Source organism: Euprymna scolopes, chromosome 10 (assembly GCF_053919585.1).
Source record: "Euprymna scolopes isolate OS-2025 chromosome 10, ASM5391958v1, whole genome shotgun sequence".
Classification (NCBI taxonomy): domain Eukaryota; kingdom Metazoa; phylum Mollusca; class Cephalopoda; order Sepiida; family Sepiolidae; genus Euprymna; species Euprymna scolopes.
In genome coordinates this window covers 100,479,473-100,503,222 of record NC_136491.1, presented here as the reverse complement: position 1 = coordinate 100,503,222, position 23,750 = coordinate 100,479,473, and the positions used below count along the sequence as shown (strand labels likewise).

The window sequence follows — 23,750 nt, the reverse complement described above, 5'->3', positions numbered from 1 at the left end:
CATGAAAACAAAATTTTCACGTATTTCTCTTTATGTGGGCTTTTGCATGATTTGTTTTCCTCTGACATCATTACAATCACAGAGAGATGATAAGCATAAAACAAAAGAATAATGGATCTACAATTTACAGATTCGCAATTTGAACATAACATTATTAATCTTGGTAGGCTAAAAATGTTTGTAAAAAAAACAAACAAAAGATTAGTGATAGTAGTAAAAGCAAAATGTTTGTGGTTATATCGCAGAAATATTTAAACTTAATTTGATAATAGGAGCCCAATTTGGGTACAAACTTCAATATAACGCTTATTTGTATCTATACCCTTTTGCATTAAATATTACAAAAAAATAAATAAATAAATAAAAACAGAACTATAGATTGATTGTTCATCCTTTTTTTTCTATTGGAAACAAGGGAGGTAATTCTGTATTATCCAACACATAAGATGCCGAGATTGACAGGAGACTTTTTGTGTGTTGTGCAGTTAAATTTTCTCACGTTGTGTAAACAATGTCACGATATGATGCAAGCAGTTTTTTCTTTCAGAAAATAAAACACTTATGTGGCAGGAAATATGGTAGTCATATTTTTTTTTTCTTTTAGGAAAGTATAGTCTAAATCAGGGTTTCCTAAACTTCATGACACCATGGAACCCCTGAGCAGGGTAGAAGGTTTTCACGGAGCACTAACAAGATAATTTCTAAAATAAATATGAAAAACATTAATTTCAAATTCTAACACTAACTAATGATGATGTTTACAATCATTTTTTTGTTTTTGTTTTTGATGAATCAAAAATTGTTGCATTTTTTTGTTAATTTATTATTTTCTTTTTCATAAACCATCCTGAAACTCTTTACACCTTTAGTTATCATATCTCTTTCCAGTAAAAAAGATCAATAATTACACGTCTCCAGCCATTTCATTTTTCCATATAAAGCATTTGCAGCTCTTTAAGAAAGAGCTTCTGGAGTCTCTAGTGGAGTCCACTTTGGGAAATCCTGGTTTAAAATCAACTTTTAATATCATTAGTATAAATGAAATGAAAAAAAAAATAAAATAAATAAAAAAATATGAATTGATGATGATGTAAAGTAGGTTTATGGAAGTCCAAAAGTTTCAACTTCTATGTACAGGCTGACACCTCAAAGATGCCACCTATGAAATTGTTAATAAAATTCACAATTCTTTCTGCAATCCAACCATATTTGATACAAATAAATTTTAGTCTATGTCTGACTTATCCACCAAGTTTCACTCCTGAATATCCAACATTTTTTGTTTTATCATTGTTCAATGATACGTGGGGGGCATTTCGATGGCCATCTCAGCAGTAAGAGATGTGATCTCGAATGGGTTTCACACTCACAGGACCTTGCTCACCAGGATTTTTATCTGTGGGATTATCGCAAAATATTGATTTATCAAAACAACCTCCAGGTTATTCCTGAAGTGAAGGGGGTCACCACACTCCAAATCAGGACAATACCCAGAGAGAAGTATCTCCGAGTTATTGGCAGTTTTGCATGTTGTGTTCAGGTGTTCTTAGCATTGAATAGTGATAACAGAAAACTTGTACATTCATGCTTGTAACTAGGTGAACAAGTAACGCATAGACTGAAGTTTATTTGTCCTTATTATGGTTGGATTACAGAACGAACTGAGTTTTATTAATAATTCCATGGGTGCCATTTTTGACAAAAAGTGTTACAGTGGCATGGTAATACAGAGTTACTTCCCTTATTTTCTAATGAAGAGAAAAGGTAAAGAATCAGTTTATGATGCTTTTAGGATAATATTTGATACAGTTGTTAAGTTTAAAACCAAAGCATCAAACTGCATTATACTTCCTTTGTGTTAATAAGCATTTCTAATGTAGATCATATTTGTATGAGGTGGAGTCATATGATCTCTATAAGCAGCTATGGCAATCACTGTTAGACAACCTACGCCTGCCAATGCAGCCAACATTGGTATCGACTTGAATCTGGATTTGGCTCTTGATGGGTGATCCTCTTCGATTGGCATCATGTTGTTTTCAATTGCTTTTGCATCTAAGGACGGACAAAGATTTTGCAGCACCTGCAAAAAAAAAAAAGAAAAAAAAGTTTTTTTTTTTTTATTTCTTTCTGTTGGTAAAGTATTTTCTGTCATTTTTGTTGCATATCAACTCTTATTATTACACCATTTGTGCATAATAGTCCAGCCAACAAATCATTGTTAGATAAAATTACAACAAGAACAAACAACCTAAGATAACTGATACCAAAAATTATGGAAAATTGGTAAATATTTTCAATGTAATTAAATAAAATAGAATATTATGCATAGTCCTTAAATGTTGCCATTTTAAACTGATCAGGAGAGTTAATTGCAATTTTTCAGATGAAAACAATTAACAGCAGTGACACCAAAGTTAAGTGATATTGAGTCTGATCAGTTCCAGATGGGTAGCCATTTGGGAATACCAGGAACTATATGTAGGAGGACAGTGAAACCTCTCTGCAAAAAAAAAAAAAAACTGCAGAAAATAAGTTATTTTAATTTTAAGAAACTAAATCATAGACCAAAAAATCTAAATGTTTTTCTTTATTTTATGATTGCAACATCCAAATAATTTAAGAATCGGTAAAACAGAGTTCAAATTCTATTAGGTCTGTAGATTCCACTAACACATTAATTAGGAAAGGTATAAACCCACTCCTTAGTTTAAACAATTGGTGTTCAATCAGTTGCGTACAATAGTTATTGTTTGGGTATTGAATCTAAAAAAGATTGATGTGCAAAACAAAATGAAATATTTAGTCACTAACTTCAATGGCTGCCCGAAATCCAGATTGAATAGCTCCGTTCATAAATCCACACCAAACAGTCGCAGTTTCTGTTCCAGCAAAATGAATTCTGCAAAGATAAAATAAAATTAAAAGCATGTACCCGACTGTACAGCAAAGTCCCAACCTAAACCTTAACTTTTGACCTTGAAAAATAGTATGCACTATCCCTAGACCGGAGACCATCATGTCAGGTTTGGTCATGATCAGTCTGGTGGTGTGGGTTATAGGAGAATTGTATACACACAAACATGCTACTACTTTTTATATATATATATATATATATTATATATATATATATATATATATATATATATATGAGATGTTTTTATTTGTTTTTGTTAGCGATACTCTTTGAATGAATTCAATTATTTATACGAAAGTGCATTTTTACTTAAAAGCGAGTTGGGAATAATTTTCCCTTTGACCAATTTGGTACCCCCTAAATGGGGAGCGGCATATATATATTATTTTTAAAATATAATTATCCACTGACACGTGTTTCGTCGTCTACAACTTATCAGAGTGGCTGAATTTCGAATCTCGCTAGATTCAGCCACTCTGATGAGTCCTAGACGACGAAACATGTGTCAGTGGATAATTATATTTAAAAAAAAAAAAATATATATATATATATATATATATATATATATATATATAGATGCTCATTTATTCCCAATAAATCCCATTATATATATAGGCAGAATTAATTGATGGAAAAAATAAACAACAGCAAATAAAATTTTTTAAAAATTTTTTCTATGATTTTTCTTTTATTCAAGCCAAGATAAATATTTATTTGTTTTATAATTAACCGATCTTAGCAAATAATTAACCAATTCTAAGAAACAAATAAATAATTTCTTAAATGGCATTTGCTGCTATGATTTCTTGGACTCAGCATTTTGGCGCCTTTCAGTGTTTTACATAAACTGCCCAGAAAATTCTGACACTAACATAGTCCTTATTCTGCACAAGTACCGATATTACAAACCGTCACCTATGATAGTGAAAAAGATTTTTAAATAATTACGTTAGGGAGACACAACGTTAGGTAACAGGTGGCCATGTAGGACACTTTCTCATGGCCACCTAAATAAGAAACAAATGATAATAAAAGCATTCTTGGAAACATGAAGCAACTAGCCAATATTTGTTGAACTGAGTTAATAAACTAATGTCTCAAGAAGGCATTCATGATTATCATTTATCCATGTAGGTTCCAGTCACAAAGATGATAACATGGCAGTCAGCAACAGTATCCATGCGAGAATGAAATTAAGCCACTAGGTGATAAAGAAACAAATATACAACACATAATTGATTAGAAATCGATTTTGATCCTTAACTAAATTAATCAATTAAAGTTCCAACTGGTAAGTAAAAAAAAAAGTAACTTTTAAAAAAAAGATTTGGATTACTATTCTTATCTTGGATATTATTCTCACAATATTTTAGCCAATGTAACCTTTGACCTTCTTCGGGTGAATCTTGTTGAACTCAGAAATTTGTATAGAATTTAGAAATTAACCTTCATTTAATCTACATGGGTAGATTGCGCTTGTTCTGTCAGCCATGACTGGATAAAAATCTTAAGTATTTCCTAATTATATTCTTAGTATCATCTGTAGGACACCATTCCCCATGGTCACCTGAATAAAATTTATAATATGTAGATAACCAATAACTAATGTCAATCCGTTTCTGAGTTGCAATAAATACTGACCGATCAAAGGGTTCTCGTAAATCTTGACTGAAGAATCGTGTTGATCCAGGCACAAGAGATTTCAGAAAGCAACCACCATTATAACTTTCTGCGGACCAATCTTTTTGTTGGAAGGCAATGTATTCCCGCACTTTGGGTCCCAAGTGGTCATCCAACAAATTTAGAAGAACATCTCTACGATCTTCAGGCTGAAAAGAATAAAATAAAAGTAATTTAATCTAATACTTAACTTTTAAAACAATGAATTCAAGTAATACAGACAGTGACTATAGAATTAGCTGATGAAGGGATATCAGTTATAACAGCCTGAATTACCTGTGAATGCCGCTGATTTGTCCAGAAAAATGTATAAAAGTTATTTTGTTTGGGAATTTTCATTAAAATTATTATATATATATATATATATATATATATATATATATATATACACACACACACACACACCAGCAGGGAGACCTGATGTTGCCCAGGATTCAATGATGAACGAATGTTCCATGCCATATTTTATTGTCATTGAAATGGGTGAAATTGTCAAAATTTTCAATCAAATTGCTCAATTGCCTGCTTGTCGTGGTCTACATTAAGCATGCAGCCACTTATTAGTCTTTAATTTTTGTCACAAGTATTTTAAAAAATTTATTTAGATTTTTAAAATTTGAAATTGACTTTTGAATTTAGTGGTAATATTCGGTAAGTTTTTTTCAATTTTTTTAACTGCCTTCGTTAAAAAAAATAAAGTATATTTTCATTTTTTTTTTTATTATTAAAACTTTCATCTTTGCTGGTTTTAATAAATAAAGGCTCAAAATGCATTTTTACAGGTAGTAGTGAACTTTAAAAATTGCTGATCCAAAAATATTGATTTCTTTTTAGGTCTGAGCTGATCGTGTTCTTTTGCAGCCCTCATGACAATACAAATCGACTTCTATGGCCCTAAAGAGACTTTGAGTTTGCCATGCCTGCTGTAGAGAACCTACTGTTGATTTTATAAAATTATTTTTATATGTAATGGCTTGAATTAAAGTTTAAAATGCAAAAGTTAAGTATCACGGTTCAGTTGTGCTCTAAAAAGAAACATTCATTTTGAACGCACTCCTGTCATATCAAAGAACCTACTGTTGATTTTATATGCAGGGCCTTTTTGCTTGTGCAGTAATAAAACTTCTCAAATGCACTTGTGATGTTGGGCTGTATAATAGATAGATAGATAAAGAGACACGAGAGAAAGAGAATAAAATTAAATGAAAAATAAAAATTTACGTTTACTGTCATCAAATATTCAAACCAGAAAGAATGTAATAATAAAAGTTTTTGATTCTTGTCCAGAATTCCCCCTACATTAAAAAAACAAAAAATAAAGAAAAATCTGTATGATGTATGTACTCATGGCAAAACAAAAATATCATATTTCAAAAGCCATGTAAATTGATAAAGTAGTTTTATTTTTACAAATAAAATCATTTTTAAGTGATCAATGGGAATTCGTAGGCATTACAACAAATATAGTAAATATAAATTATACTGGGTTATCTCAAAATGGCATATGATTACACTCATTTTTTGATTACTCATAAAATTTGATTTTATTTAAAAATAAAACTACTTTACCAATTTACGTATTTTTGGAATATGAAATTTTCATTTTGTCATGGATGTGTATATCATACAGATTTATCTTCATTTTTTGTTTTTTGTAATATAGGGAGAATTCTGGACAAGCATGTTTTTTTTCTTATTTCATGGAGTTTGGAGTTTTATTATTATATTACTTTTTGGTGATCCATTTTTACTTTTCATTATATAATTTCATCTTATATCAATGCTCTATCAAGAATATTTATGAAGATAGGATCTAATATAAAATATTTATATATTATTATTCTAATAATTTATATATATATATATATATATATATATATATATATATATATATATATATAAGATGGACTCTCCTGTCGATTTTGACGTATGAGGTTCCGCTACAACTAAGTTGATCTGGTGAGAAACGGTGTGTCAATGTGATTGTGCCGTGTGTGTGTGTGTGTGTGTGTGTGTTTTATATATTCTTATTATATCATATTTTTACTTGAGTCAGTGTGGTCTGATGAAGTTCCCTATGATATGATATTTCGGGAACAATTTCCTCCGTCAGATTGTGTATTCAATTTTAATCAAACATTCATATTTATATCTTTTTTTTTTTCTTTTTTGTTTCATTTTATTTCAGTTGAAGTTCTCAAAAATCAAGAGGCTCCTTTCTAGGGTTTAACATTTGATCTCTATGTGAGATGCATAGTTATTTGAAAATTCCATTAAATCTGCTATACATCTCAAATGTCGAGTTAATAAAGAAGTTAAGAATATTAATATTAATTTTCCTCTCACTAATTAACCAGTTAAATATTTTAATAGTAAACCTTTCTTGTGGTCACTTGGTTTTAATGGGTTCCAGGATATTGAGAGGTTATTTGGGCTGCAAATACTATATTATTTTGAATATTTGGTCAGGGTTTATTTGTATGGAAAAGTACCCTCATGCCAGGTTGTCCTGACAAACCGCTGTACAGAGAGACCTTAGACACTCAGGGATAGTGTCTAATATTCAAGGTCTATGCTTTAAAAAAAAAAAATTAAATATATTTTATTCTGAAATTAATGTAGTTTACTTGAAGCATTGTTCAATGTGTATATCAGGCTAATTTATTAATACAATATATATACCCACACTCTTGTGGTAGGTAAGTATAAGAAATACTACCACTGCCATTACTACTACTACTACTACTATGATAATAAACGATAGAAAGATGATGAAATATTTCTCCTGGTTTCACAATATTGTAATTCCCCATTCTGTCTTTATTTTGCTCTTTATCCTTCTTTCTGCTTTTCGACCAATCAAATCAAAGACCATGAATTAAAAAGTAAATAAAAAGTTAAAAAAAAAAAAAAAACAGTTTGGACAGTTAGGAAAGTGGAACCGACGAATCCATGTCGCTTTGGCATAACACTGTAAGCACAGTCTCTACACAAACATTTGAATCTTCCAAGCTCCTCCTAACCCCAAGCTATGTCAATTTAACAATTCACACATATCAAGACCCACACGTGCACAAAAGACTATTTTTCCTTTAAGGAAAAACCAAATAGCCAGATATGATTTATGGAACACTTTCACTAAGAACATTCATTTAACCCTTCTTAATTTTGGAACCAGAAAAAACACCAAAACATAAAACTATTTTATATTAAAGAATAAATAAATATATTTTGTACAGTCATTATGTGTCATATTTCATTACAAATCAAACCTGCATATGATCACATCCTTATTACATTATATTATATTTTTACTTGTGTCAGTGACGTCTGTACAATATGATATTTTGCCAACACTCCCTTCATCAGATTCAGATCAGGTTCAATTTTAATCAAACATCTATATGGAATCTTCACAAAATATTATGTCATATATGGAACTTCCATCAGACTACACTAATACAAGTAAGAATATATATTTCTGTGGAATATTTCACCTTTTATTTATACCAATCCTTAATTTATGAATCAATGAATCTATTCTGCCCTTAACTCTTCGGAAGAAATAGCACTTATCACCAATCTTTGCTTGAAAACCTTCTACTGCAATGAGAACAGGAAATGGTAGCAGATGTTGAGGGCTTCAAAACATTGCCCTTTCTGTTCTTTCTGCACTTCTCTGAAGCAACTTTTTGGTTACTTTTATATTTGTGGGCACCGTCATGAACAGCAGCCCGCTACTTGGTTCTATCTAAAGCTGTCTGCTCCCATGATGATGGATTAACATTGAAGGCCTTCAGTGATGCCTTCAGAGTATCATTTTCTCTTGCCGCCATGGGAGCGCTTGCCATGTTGGTTGGTTGCTTTTGTTTTACGGCATATCAACTCTTTTCAGGTTATTTAATGCCGAATCCAGTGATTTTGAAGAAAATTTTTTTAATAGAATATATTTTTTTTTCAAGTCGGTTTTTATTTAACCTATAGTTGGAACCCTAGCGGGTACTACCACTCCGGGTCAGAGTGGACCTGGGAGCAATGGAAATTAAAGGGTGGCTCCACACTCCCCAAAGCCATCAAGCTGAGGCCTCACCATCGGATATAGTTTAAGGTCATATCCAGGACTTGCCATGTTGGAGCTCAGCAAACAGAAGCTTCTTGGGCAGTCTGTAGATATACATTTATATATTTAGATAAAGTATAAGAAATTATGATAATAAAAGTTGAATTTATATAGTTCAGATTGATTTGCAAAAAATTTGAATTTCAGTTGTAATTTCGATATTTAGTAATCAAATAGGTAATCAAATGTATTTATTTCAAGATTTTTATTATCTGATAATAATTTATACCCAAAATACAATAATGATTAAATCTTCTGGTGCAACTGAAACGGATGAACAGTTGGAATCCACAGAGAAAAAGATTCTTCCCGTGTTGACACGAAGAAAACATATGCAAAATTGCTACAGAAAAGTTTTAATATTTATGGAGCAATACTGGCTTCTGATTGGTTGGTAGCAGAATGTGAATTAATTCCTAGCAACATTGTTTATAAATAGAATCTCCGAACTGTGCGAGATCATACCCCATTACAATAAAAAATATTGTAATATTGTTTAGCATGTATAAAAAAGTAATTTAATAAAAGGCACTACAATGCAGAGGTGTAACGAATAAACACGAACTGAAACAAATTAAGATATATAGCGATAAAATAATAAATACAAAACCTGCATGAATTAAAATATCATATTTAAGCATATTTTACAACTGGGCAACGCCGGGTGACCTGCTAGTATAGTATAAAGCACAATGTATTTTATAATAATAAGTAGTTCTTTTTGAAAGCAGACTTTAAAATATAAAATGTAAATATGATGTTAAATTTGCAAATACAAGATGAATAAAAACAACTAAACATTTTTAATTCTCCCTAAACGATTCAGTTTTAACAGACAAATGTGAAAACAGTCAGAATTTTAACAGACAAATGTGAAAACAGTCAGAATTTTAACAGACAAATGTGAAAACAATCAGAATTTTAACAGACAAATGTGAAAACAATCAGAATTTTAACAGACAAATGTGAAAACAATCAGAATTTTAACAGACAAATATCTTAAGACTACTAATAATAGGAATAATGTGATTGCATTTGTACCTACATCAGTTTCTTTGCTCACTAATCCACGGCTTGCTGATACAAAACCAATAAGAGCAGGACTGCCATGAGCAGAGGTGGCTTCGTACACCACACCAATAGGGCCGCATTCTGGATCTTTGATCATGCTTTGGAAACCATAATTAGAGCTGGGATTTTTACCATTTATCCAGAAGGACTGAAAATAAAAACTTTTTGTAAAATAAGATATACACACAGACACACACACAGACACACACACACACACACACACACACACACACACACACACACACACACACACACAGACACACACAGACACACACAAACACACATGTATGTAAATATGTTTCTGCACTGAATACGAATGCTAGTAACACATGATTATACTGATTAAATTAGTTTTTGTTTACGTACAAATTACAAAAAAAGCAGGTGTGCTTTACTCACCTCTTCGTACGTGAAGCAGAATTTGATGATGAAAGCCAATGGTACATTTCTCAACAACGTCATTTTTGTCGATGGCAATTCAGGATTAAATTTGATGGAAGCTTTTGGAAGGCCACAAAAAAAAAAAAAATGAAATTATTTTGTCTTCAAAATTTCTTTGAATATTTAGTAGAAAAATAATGTTTTCTAAGATGTGACTAATCCTTTAATTAAACAAAAACAGCACACACCTCACTAAATACACATCAACCCCAGACTTAAGTTTCATTACTAAAGTCAGATGTATATTTTGCTGTCCCTACTAGAAGTTAATATCACTAGAATTGGATAAGTACAAAAAATAAAAAGAGTATTCTTTTAAAGATGACATTTTATTCATCAAAAGTCTCAGTTAATACTTTCATCTATAATATAGATTTCACCTGTCTGTTTAAATGTATGTATATATGTTTGTATGTCTCACAAAACTTTCGACAGAGGCTACAGATTTTCACAAGCTGGGAACCCTATGAAGCTGGACTCTTCAGACGACAAATATAAAAAAATTGGCTAAAAACATTAATTTCTTCATCCCCAACAAGACACTTTTCTACAGGGAGGAGTAGCAAAAAATCATTCCTTCATGACAATTTAGCCATACACGCATGTGCAAAAAACATTCTTTTTTGAATTAGTTTAAATATAGAAAAATACCTACCTACTTTTGCTCACACGGTCATAGCCCAGTTAGTATAGTAGCAGCGTTATTATCTTAAAATTGTACGTTTGAGCCGAGATGTCAGATATATTTTTTTTTGATTTTTAAAGTTTTAATATTGAAACAGGGTCATTTATGCCATTTTTTTTGTTCGTTTTTTTTTTCTATCACGTTCGCTGTTTTTTTGTTTTGTTTTTGTTTTTCCGATTTTAAAAAAAAAAATTTTAACATCGTTCGCTTATTCTTTATTTTGCATCACGTTCGTTGTTTGTTTTTTTTTAATATTTAAACAGGGTTATTATGTTCGCGTATTCTTTATTTTCCATTTTGTTTTGATTTAACCCCCACCCCATCCGGGCAATGCCGGGTACTCCCGCTAGTTTTATATAAAAATTAAACTATTTGATCAATTTAAATGATTTTCGGAATATGAGGTTTTCATTTCATCATGGGTATGTACATCATACAGATATTTAAAAAAGTATTTATTTTTAATATAGAGAGAATTCTGAAAGGGGGGTGTGGATGTAAAGAGATAGCTTCAAACGTTTGGGGTATCTAAACCAAAGCAACTTGAGGGGGCAATAGCAGAAATCTTTATTGACAAAAACGTATGAACACTAAGTAGGGTTCCTCATTTTAACTGACCCCCATGGGGCCCCACCTCCATTGGTGCAAGTGAGCGATGTAACTCGTAAAAACCTGCCCCTTCCCATGGAGAGGTTATCTTGGAAAATTCGGTAACTCTACATCGAATGGTGTGAGCGTACATAGGGTTCCCATGTATAAGTGACACCCCTGGGGCCCTACCCCCGTTGGTGCGGGTGAGTGGTATAACCTGTCAAAACCTCACCCACCCCATGGTAAGTAACCCTGCCATATTTAGTATACAATGTAAATCAAATGGTGTGAACAGGCACAGAGCATCTTACAATTTATTCCTTTAATTATGTGGACAGTTACAATTCTTGACTGTAACTATTTCATAGCACAAAATTAATCACTTAATTATTACATCAATCAATGAATCTATTTTGCCCTTAACTCATCAGAAGAAATAGCAACTATCAATCCACCAAAAGAAAATAAAATGCATTTGGGCATGATTACAAAATCTGAAAATTGGAAGAGAAGTTGAAATTACCTTTTATTACTATGCCATTTTGAATTTACAAGTAAAGTCACCAAAATTTAAATATTTGTATTAATAAATTGATTAATAAATATATATATTTATTTATTTATTTATTAGGTAATTAAGTTCAGGTATATTGTTATCAAAAGTGCTCAATATGGGTGTAGAGCTTTTATATATCTAAGATTATATAAACATTGTAAGGTGTCTACACCATCAATCAACATTTCAACATTTTCATGTTTCTTCAGGATCCAAGTGAATTTTGCAGTCAGAAGTTTTTTTATCTACAAAATTCACTTGGAGTCCTGGCAAAACATGAAAATATTGATCGATCCTTATAATGTTTATATAATCTTTCTATCTATCTATCTAAATATAGATAAATAGAAAGAAAGAGATAGATAGATAGATATGAAGGGATTTTAAAAGAATGGTGTTGTGCACAATTTTTTAATATTTTTTATTTTGTTATCCATGTTCCTGATAACATCATGCAAATCAACTTGTTTTAAATAAAATGAATTACCTGCAAGATGAGGTGGAATGGCCAGAATTACACGGTTACACGTCACCTGAAGACGCCGATCAGTTACAACTACGACTTTCTCTTTGGACAACTGAAAAATAAATAGTGCTGATTTTAACTTCAGACAAAGTTAATAAAATAAAGAATGAACTAAAATTTTTGCATTGTTTTCATAAAAACTTATCCTTACCGTTGTCGTTTTAAATTTTCTACAAGCTGATTGGCCAATGTGATCAAATCACCTAGCAGGAACATTTCTCCAGGAGAGAAAATAAGTCTTTTTTTCATGACTGCTTTAGTTGAAAAACAAAAACAAACCAAACAATTCTTTGAATGAAAGCCATGCAAACAATGATGACTCATCAAAATTCCACATATAAACTCAAAAGCAACTTCAGTAATTTTATGAATTTCAGTAGTTTTAAACGTTATTAATTCTGGTGTTTTTAAAAAGAGTAATGACAAATTCTTCCGAAAAAAAAAAAAAATTGCATGAGACAATTAACCATACAAAAGTCGACAATCGGCTAATTCAGATGAGGTCATTCATGTGCACCTGCTGTCAATAAACACCACAAGATTTCTGAATTTTTTTAAATGGGAATTAATAATTTCTATTATTTGGACTACTATTTTCATATTGAGTGTTATTCTCACAATGTTTCAACCGACGTGATCTCCAAACGTTCAATGCATTATGGTAATGCTAGATCTCACACTATGCACACATAAAAGATCTAGAAAAATATTGTTTGGAAATTCTGCATCGCTCACCATATTCTTCGGATTTTGCACCAACAGATTATTATTATTATTTAATTATAGATTTATCAAATCATTTGAGTTAATGAAAACACTTCCTTCAAGAGAAAGGGTTAAAATGAGTTAGTTTTTTGTTTTTCACTTATAGATCTAAGGGTTTTAAGCATTAAGTAAAACTCAGTTCTAAGATACCATTCTTCTGGAGGCTGAAATAATGGTTTATCTCAAAGGCAGTTCTTAATGTGACAGTTTTGTTTTCAAAGTTTTTTTTTTTTCTCGGTTGAGTATTTTGATGAGAATTTATAAAAAAACATTGTGAAGTGACAGACACCTTCACTACCAGAATGCACTAAGTTTCAAAAAGATTATAAATTATATTGTTTGAATTATTTGGACTACTTCATCTTGAGTGTTATTCTTACAATGTTTCAACTGATCTAACCTTCATCCTTCTTATCAAACTCAGGAATCTTTCTCGTTGTTGGAAATCTGTATTGAATTTTTAACGGAACCCTTTATTTAATTCACAGAAGTGGCATGCTTTCATTCCATCAGCCATGAGCGGGTAGAAGTCTTAAGTATTCTTAGTATCGCCAACAGTGAGAATTGAACCTTTAACCTCCAGAAGAGTGCTGTTTGGAACTGAATTTTACTTAATACTTTTTCCGTTATGCCACATGGTCAGTGCAAGCGATGCTAAGAGTACAATTGTGAATTAATTAAGACTCTACCTGGTCATGGCTGCTGTATAAAAAGAATATGCTGACCCTGTGGATAAAATAAAATGTTCCGTTCGAAATTATGTACAGATTACAGGTTGAAAGAAATATTCCCGAGTTCAAAAGGATGCACCTGAAGAAAGTTGGCGATTCAATCAGTCAAAACATTGTAAGAATCACACTCAAGATGAAAACAATAATCTAAACAATTCAAATAATACAGAAAGTTCCACTTACTTGAATAATGTGTGTGACTGGCTGGTTAAACCGAATATTTTTCTTTCCGATGACTTCATGCAAATGTTGCGACAACTGAAGAAGACCTCCCTGAAAAAGAAAAAAAAAAAATGAAATTAAAAGTAAATCGTAAATCACATATTTTTTTAACATAAAATTTTTAAATCATATTTTTTTTTTAAATAGAAAATTAGGCTTTAAAAAAGAAAAAAAAAGGAAATGAAAAAAGGAATTATTTTGTAGAAAAAGAGGAAAAAAAACGTTTGTTGGTTGGTTAGTTGGTTGTTTTTGTTTTACGGCATATCAACCCTTTTCAGGTTATTTAATACTGAATCCAAGGATTTTAAAGAAAAATTTTTTAATAGAATATATTTGTTGTTTTCAACTCGGTTTCTATTTAACCCATAGTTGGGACCCTAACAGGTACTACCACTCATGTCAGAGTGGACCTGGGAGCAATGGCAATTAAAGAGTGGCTCCACACTCCCCAAAGCCCGCAAGCTGGGGCCTCACCACTGGCTATAGTTTAAGGTCATATCTAGGACCAGAAAAAATGTGAATGCTAAACTATGTTATTGCTAGCCAGAGAGAGTATCTTGTTTTTTTTTTGTATCGTAGAGATATTTCTGGAATGGCTGTTATGTCTTCGGTACAACAACCAACTCCCTAGGTGTTAAGCATGAGAAAACGTTAGGCACAAACCTAATATGACGCCTGTTACGTCTGCTTAAAAGTTTCTTCACTTTGAGTTCTCAGCGTCATTAATTCTCAGAAGAGAATTAATTATCTAGGTAGAACTTTCGGTGCTGGAATTGAATGGTGTATGAAATATTTTTAATGTTATTATGATGTATACATCATAATAACATTAAAAATACAATGTAACTTTGTACTTTAATTTTACAAGTAGTTTAAAAACAATAAATATTTATAATTTTATCATTAGCACCAACAATGGAAAAGTAAGTTTTAAAGTATTTTTAAAAGAATCTTTTTGGAATCTGAAATTAGACAAAAATTTTTTCCAATTCTGATATCCCCAAAAGTTAACTTTTCCGATTCCCAATTCCGAGTAATCATCCAGATTCCAGTCCATACCTTTAAACGCGATTCCTTTCCACTGTATTTTGATGGTTTGAACTTTGTACTTTAATTTTACAAGTAGTTTAAAAACAATAAATATTTATAATTTTATCATTAGCACCAACAATGGAAAAGTAAGTTTTAAAGTATTTTTAAAAGAATCTTTTTGGAATCTGAAATTAGACAAAATTTTTTTCCAATTCTGATATCCCCAAAAGTTAACTTTTCCGATTCCCAATTCCGATTAATCATCCAGATTCCAGTCCATACCTTTAAACGCGATTCCTTTCCACTGTATTTTGATGGTTTGAAGAATGTATCTAAACCGCCGGCGGCATCTATGTACATAATAAAATAAAGCAGGGACATTTCATGTGGAGAATAGCCAAACATACTCCGAACAGCAGCTTCTACTAATTGGTAAGTCTCTATCAAAAAAAGAAAAACAAAGAACATATTAACTTCTGATATTCAGAAAGTGATTTTTTAAATTTTATTTATTGCAGACAATTATCCTCATATTTTCTTAGTTGTTTCACAACGTTTCAGCCAACTATTCCTCTGACCTTCGTCAGGTGGTAACTGTGACGGGATAGGAACTCTGAATCTCCTGACTGCATTCACTGCAATTACTGCCTTCCATAGTTGTTGTCGTCTCACCACATTTTGGCCAAGTAAGCCTCTGGCTGGCTTTGGGTAGGATTGAAACCACTATCTTCAGACAATCATCACCTGGAACCGCAGAGATTCAACGTCTCTATCAACTGCGCCATGGGCCCCGAAGGCAGTAATTGTAGTGAATGCAGTCAGGAGATTCAGAGTTCCTATCCCGTCGCGGTTACCACCTGACGAAGGCCAGAGGAATAGTTGGCCGAAATGTCGTGAAAGAACAACTAAAAAAGATGAGGATAATGGTCCGCAATAAATAAAATTAATAAATAATACTCATCTCAATGAATTCCAATTAAAAAATAAGTGATTTTTTTATTGTAAAATAGCAACAAAAAAAAGTAGAAGAAAATCAAATTCATTTTTAAGGATTTATAGTGTCACTAAATAGTTTCTAAAAGATATCAGAGATAGGAATTATAGGCAATTACTGAATATTTATTTCAATTGGCAGGTCATATTTTTAAATGATTGCTTGCTTATGTTTTGCTATAGAAGATGAAATATTTAACATTTGAGAATATTTTTATGCTATTTATTTTAACATACTTATTCAATATGCTCCTTATATTCACAGATGTCAAAATATCAGCCAATATATGCTTGTGACTCACCAGTTTCAACATGTTTGTCCAGCATGCCATAAAATCACACATTTATACACTTCAGCCTTCATTATCTATTTCGATATGCACCCCAAACCACTTTCAAGATTCCTGTCTAATATTCACAGCAAAAATTACCCATTTTAACATGCCTGTTAAATAAGCACCCAAAATCGAGACTTTCAACATGTTTTACTAATAAGCACTCCAAAATGATACACTTCAACATGTCTACCCAATATGTACTTCAAAATGACTGAGGGTCACATTTAAATCCAGCTCAAAACAAATAGGTCAAAATCATTTTTTTTTTTGTTCTAAAAACAAACATGATGATGCAAATGTTTCTCTAAAAAAAATTTATATATATATATATATATATATATATATATATATATATATATATATATATATATATATATATAGTGATGTGAAACTATAGTGGGACCATAATGAAGAAAGAGACAGATGATCCCCACCCACTGAGCCTGAAGATTTTCAAACAAGGATTCAATATGCAGTTCAAATGCAAGAACTTATCCGAAATGCCCCCAATTTTCTGCAAAAATGGACAACATTTAAAAGACATTATTTTTCATAAATAAAGATTGCTTGAATTTTGTATTTTTTTTAAAATCTCCAAATGTTTTAGATTGTGTTAAAATTACAGAAAGATATCATCAAAAATAAACAATCTAAGTTCAAAATCCTTCAGTGATATTTTGGACACCCTATATTTGTATGAGAACTCCTAGTGAGTAAATAAATAATAATGTTGCAATATTTTTGGCATATAAGAAATTTGGGTGACTATTCATAGCCACATGTGATAAGAATGGACCAATCAAATGCCAGAACAGCTTTATAAAATATATTGAATCTTATTGAATTTTTTAATCATATTTTTCTATGTCAAAACGAGAAGACCATTATATGTTTCTGCTGATGGTAACTGAATTAATTCTTCTGCTATTCTGTTTTTTTGTTTTGTTTTTTGACTGGAACTACATTTTCCTATTTCAAGAATGACTTTACACTCAAGAAATAATAATAATAATAATAATAATAATAATTATAATAATAATAATATTTGATGCCTCCGTTCAGTCTCGAAACACAAAGGATACCCCCCTGTAAGGGCAGCTGCATGTAATTGTGAGGTAAGGGTTGTGCAATCTCCAACCACACCTCTCCTGAATCAGCACTGTTTGAGTCCAGTGGCAAGAAGTCCAGGACGACTGGAAACAATGCCGAGATAAGCAGAGAGCACATACGGCACCTGGAGGTCCCAAATGGTCACTCATGACCAGATTCAATGTTGCTTAACTTTGGTGATCCAGCGGGAACCGATGTGTCAACATGATTATGCCGTACTATAAAAATAATAATAATAATAATAAAAATAATAATGATAATAATAAAATAATAATAATAAAAATAATAATAATAATAATAATAATGATAAAATAATGATAATGATAATAATAATAATAATAATAATAATAATAATAATAATAATAATAATGATGATGATGATATATGTGCAAAGAGGATTGGGATCTTGGAGAGGTTTATTGCAACCCAAATTCCAGTGATGACCAATGATCATTGCCAGCAAGAAATCAATGACAAGTGACTATTGTGATAACACAAATTCATTTGCAAAGGTTATCAAAAGAGGTGGAGAGTACTGGAAATCTAGAGAGATTTGTTGTCACCCAAACTCCATGGAACACCACCAGTTGTTATCAGTGAGAAATCTCTGATGATTACCTGTATGAGAATTCCTATTATAATAATAATAACAGCAATAATAATAATAATGAGTTAGAAACTATTGCACAAAATGCTACCAAATTTGGCATGAAATACTCTTGGCATAATTAGTATGTCATAGAAGGAGCAAAAATGAGTTTTCTTAATTTAAAATGTGCATATAAAAAACATGCTTGTAAATAAAACTATTTTTGGGCTATTAGTAAAATTGTAAATAAAACTTTTTTTCTTTTAAGACGCTATCTTGTTTTATTCATAATACAACTGAAAACTTAAAAAAAAGAAATTTAAGTGGTGTTAAGGCAAAATGTGCCCTTCTGGGGGTGCTTCAAATCTATTTGATTCCCTATTTTGATATAATATTTAAAAAAAAAATTATTTATTCTCTTCAATTTGTTACAATCAAATCTCATGTCTTTCAGAATTCTAAATATATGAGAGGTACTTATGTAAAATGCAGAACCAATGAAATCATAGCAGCCAACGTTATTTAAGAAAACATTTATTATCTACTATTGGTTTATTATTAAAAACAACAACAAAAAAAAAGCTAAATATTTATTTTGATTTGAACACAAAAAATCATAAAAAACAACAAAAATAATCACAAAGATTTTGGTTTGCAACCAGTTATTTATTATTCAAAAAATAAATATTTTATTCATGAAACTTACCTTACAATGAGTGTTTTTTGTCTTGATTTGAATTTCCTTAAATTTTGATACAAATTGTCCAATTATTCATTGTAATTTTCATTGCAAACAAGAATATTGTTTCGATATTTTTTCAATTAATTTTTCATTATATTATTCTTTGTAATAACAGAAATAATATATTATTCATTGCATAAAAAAAAAAATCACAAAACTTTCGTTTGGCAAGGTTTTACGTAACTAACATTATGATAATAGCACAGTTCCCATTCTACATAAGTACCAAATGGAATACGAAATGGAATAATCAAAATGGTAACTCACTTTTTGTCCATAAATGTATTTTCATGTATTTTTCAAATGTCATACCATCACTTTGAAGAGCATCCACGGTGCTTCCAAGTTCTTCTTCTTTTTCAAATCGATTTTTCAACCATTTTAACTGCAAAAAAATTAAGATCTATATAAATATACAATTGTTATATATTGGGGCCCTATGCCAGTGAGTAGAGATTATATTAACTAGTATGAATTTTGGCAAGGGTTACATTAAGTACATGTCAGGATAATCTGATGACAAACAGAAATAGACCAATGCAGCTGATGTGATTGAAGCTGAAAAAAAAAACGGTTACTTCTCTTTCTCCCATAAATAATTCTCTTCTTCTCCCTAACTCCTAATTGAAAAAAAAAAAGCCCTGTCTAATTGGCTAAGACATTCCTCCTTGACCAATCAGTGAACACCTTATTTGTCACGCTGAATGCAAAAAAACTCTGTTTTTCCTCTTTTTCAAATAGGATGCCAAGTTGTCAATACACAGTCATGAGCAGGTTTCAGTCAGCTAGTTACCAGTAACTAGAGACCTTTTCAAATGATACAGCTTATAACTAAAAGCTGTATCATCTGAAGAGATCTCTAGATAACTGAAACATACTCATGACTGTGTAGCAACATATTGCTTACGTGAAAACAAATAAAGAGTATACAATATATATATATATATATATGTATGTATATGTGTGTATATATAATATATATATATATATGTGTGTGTGTGTGTGTATATATATTATATATATAATATATATATGTGTATATATATTATAATATATATATATATGTGTGTGTATATATTAGATATAATATAATATATATGTGTGCATATATATATTATATATAATATATATGTGTGTGTATATATATTTTATATAATATATATATTATATATATATAGCGTCCAAAGCTAAGGGACAACATTTTAAAACCTAATGTTTGTTAGAAATAACAACTGTGAAAAGCTGAAATTTTTACAACTAGTAGTCGTTATCATCCATCTTAAGATACTAAAATTTGAATCATTTGCAAAGGATAAAAAAAGAATTATAACGATTATGTATTTATTTTCAAAATAGGAACGTCCAAAAGTAAGGAACAAAATTGAGAAAAACAATGTAAACAGTATGCTATATTCAAATTTTTTGATTTCCTCTAAAGAATAAGTCTTACTTAGTCATTTGTAAATGTTACATCAGCCGGCACCATGGTGAAACGCCAAAAACTTGATTACTCTGTGAGACAAGCTATTGTGAAGCTACACAAGGAAAAGCACACCATTAGAGAGATTTCAGAGAAAGTGAAACGTTCCAAGAGTGTTGTAGGCAGGATTGTTAAATCCTACAATGATATTGGCAAAATAGTGCTTTTAAAACCAGACCCCGCAAAACTTTGGCAAGAGAAGATTGAATAATGCAGCATATGTCATTAAAAGACCATTTCAAATCTTGCACAGAAATTAAAAGGGTTATGAATAGTACCTCATATGTTAATGTGTCAAGACACTGTTTCTAGACGACTGCAAGAAATAGGGCTGTTTAATTGAACTCCAGGGAAGGAACCACTTGTTAGTTCGAAGAATAAGAAGAGATTAAAGTTTGCTAACAGGTATGTAATTTGGACATATGAAAATTGGGAAAAAGTATTTTTCAGTGATGAAAGCAAGTTTAATTTATTTGGAAATGATAGAAAAAAACAATGTAAAGAGACATATTGGTGAAAGATTAAGTGCAAAGTGTACTAAGTAAACTGTCAAGTTTGGGGTCGGAAGCGTCATGGTATTTGGAATGTTTCCTAGCCAAGGTACAACGCCTTTTGTCCGGTTACAAACTCGTGTAAACGCGCAGATCTATAAAAAATTGTTCAAGATCATGTTGTGCCAATCATACAGAATTCAGGTTTCAATAGAGCTACCTTTATGCAACATAATGCCCTATGTCACAAGGCAAAAGTGGTAATGAGTTACCTTCGCGAGCAAGATTTTGAAATTATGGATTGCCACCATAAAGTCCTGACTTAAATCCAATAGAAAATCTTTGGAAGACCTTAGGAGTGAAAGTTATGGAAAGAAATCCCACTAACACGGAGGATTTGTGGGTGAAGCTTTAAGAAGAATGGTCTAAAATTAGTATCAAGGATTGTCAAGAACTGACTCGTTCTTGTAGTCTAAGATGTGCAGCTGTCATTGAAACGAAGGGCCCATTTACTAAATATTGATTGTACATGTATTTTTATTGTTTTTTGGCTGTTTACATTGTTTGTTTTTTTTCAATTTTGTCACAGTTGTTATTTCTAACAAATATTAGGTTTTAAAATTTTGTCCCTTAGTTTTGGACGCGATTGTATATATATATATATATATATATAAATTTTTTAGTATTCTCTTTTGCAGTGCTTTTAGAATGATGACTCTCTCGCTATAAAGCAGAATGTTGTTCCAATTTCTGTTTTGTGCTTTTTATAAATTCATCATTTGCTGCTTCAGTCTTAATTTTTTGAATAGTAAATGGCAATTTCCAGATTGTATTGTGAATCATAGTCTTTTTCTCACTATTTATCCGCAACCTCAAAGGGTTCCTTTTAGGCCGGGATTAGCCTAGACTGCCCATTCGTATGTGCAATATTCTTTGACGCTAAGAATTCCAGTTTAAAATCATAATTCAATAAACTTGTTCCCCAGGTTGGCCGTAAATGTGGGTAGTCCTTTTTAACCCAAAATTGCTTAAAAGAGGCTTATGGTCAGTTTGCAATATAAAATGCCTACCGTGCATTGAGACTGCATAGATAATATGTGCACATATTTTCTCAAACATGAAAATACACTGAGAGGGAGGTGATCTATAGATTTTAGTTTTACTGATAGTTTAAAATCAATCAATATTTATTATTTCATTATTACTACCAACAGTGGAAGATGTTTTGTTATAAAGAGAATAAAAAAAAGATAATTAAAAGAATCGTTTTGACATCGGAAAATATGCACAAATTTTTCGGATTCCAGTACTAATTCCGATACATCAAAAAGTTGTAATTTTTCCGATTCTCAATTCAAATTAATCGTTCAACACTAATATATATATATATATATATATATATATATATATATATATATACACACACACACACACACACATAGAGGGTGGAATGATGAAAATGCCGCCCTAATGAAAAGAACACTATAGTTTATTTTAAAACTTTTATTGAATAAATTAATTCAGGTTTCTTGATTATGTAATAGAGTTGACATCTATTCAATGTAGCCGCCTTCAGCCTCAATTACCGCCTTAATACAGGTCTGAAACTGGGAGAATGCCTTTTCCACAAGCGTCAGCGGGAGCTCAGCAAATACATGGCAGGTGGCAGATGGTTGCAATCAGGCTGGCTTTGGTGTTGTAGGAGGTCATGCTGGTGATGTTCTCGATGTATGACCGAAGTAGTGCAGCAGGTTCAGGTTGGGCGGGTTGTGGGGGGCCAGTAAGAGAAGAGTACAAAGTCATAGCACTCCTTCTGAAGCCAAACCTCGGTCTCTTTGGACTTGTGGGCTGGTGCTGAATCCTGTTACTACAACCGGGATCTGTCAGTGGCCACCTGATTGCGCCAGGGGATCACCACACTCTTCAGCACATCCAGGTACACTTTAGTGTTGATTTTCAACTTCGAAGATGTGAGGTGACATGATGTGGCCCTCACTTGAAACCACACCAAAGACCATAACCGTGGCCTGAAACTTTGTTTTTATCACTCTGGCAAGTTCCTGTTATTCATGGCAACCCAGCGATTCATTTTGAGGGTACTAGCAATGGTACAGTTGTCATAACTTGGATTGGTAGAGAGAATGAGTTGTACAGCAGCGCATCTCTGATCTCACTCGCTGAACATTGCATCACTTTCAGACATGATGGAAGGCTCCTATCGCTCTTGGGATTTGTACACAACTGGCCAACTAGTAGATCGTCTGCAACAAAAAAAAAAAAGAAAACCGATTTTCATCAACTGGAAATGGAATCATGTCATCTTTTCTAGGGCGACAATTTTATCGTTCCACCTTGTATATAGATAGTTGTAATGGAAAATCATTATACTACACTATGTATATAAATATATATATGTATGTATGGGGTTTCACTGTTAGCTCTTTTTGAAATTTCTTTCATTTTCATTATCTAATGTTGCAGCCAGTTTGTGTTTATAAATCTCGTTTTTTCATTCACGTTCTTCTTGTGTTTCATAATATGGAAACATAAATTCGTTGTTCATTCCTTATATTTATTGTCGATGACCCAAGACATATTTTTCATTCATCTCATTTAAAAACATTTCTTTTCTTGGCTCCTTCATTCGTAATATTTTGCCGCCTGTCATCC

General features: G+C 31.5%; 1 protein-coding gene across 2 annotated transcripts in view; it reads right to left on the bottom strand.

Moving 5' to 3' along the window:
• Positions 1 to 587: 587 nt before the first annotated feature.
• The window catches only part of LOC145286171 (putative flavin-containing monoamine oxidase A), a 95,744-nt gene continuing 72,581 nt past the window's right edge, over positions 588 to 23,750 (bottom strand). For both annotated transcript variants that reach the window (XM_080134955.1, XM_080134956.1), the window contains 9 exons: positions 19,377 to 19,494; positions 15,620 to 15,777; positions 14,267 to 14,356; positions 12,549 to 12,639; positions 10,188 to 10,288; positions 9,763 to 9,936; positions 4,559 to 4,746; positions 2,815 to 2,902; positions 588 to 2,083 (listed from right to left, as the gene is read on the bottom strand). In XM_080134955.1, coding sequence (XP_079991081.1) covers positions 1,859 to 2,083; positions 2,815 to 2,902; positions 4,559 to 4,746; positions 9,763 to 9,936; positions 10,188 to 10,288; positions 12,549 to 12,639; positions 14,267 to 14,356; positions 15,620 to 15,777; positions 19,377 to 19,494 — 1,233 coding nt within the window. In that variant the 3' untranslated portion in view covers positions 588 to 1,858. The remainder of the gene's footprint in view (positions 2,084 to 2,814; positions 2,903 to 4,558; positions 4,747 to 9,762; positions 9,937 to 10,187; positions 10,289 to 12,548; positions 12,640 to 14,266; positions 14,357 to 15,619; positions 15,778 to 19,376; positions 19,495 to 23,750) is intronic.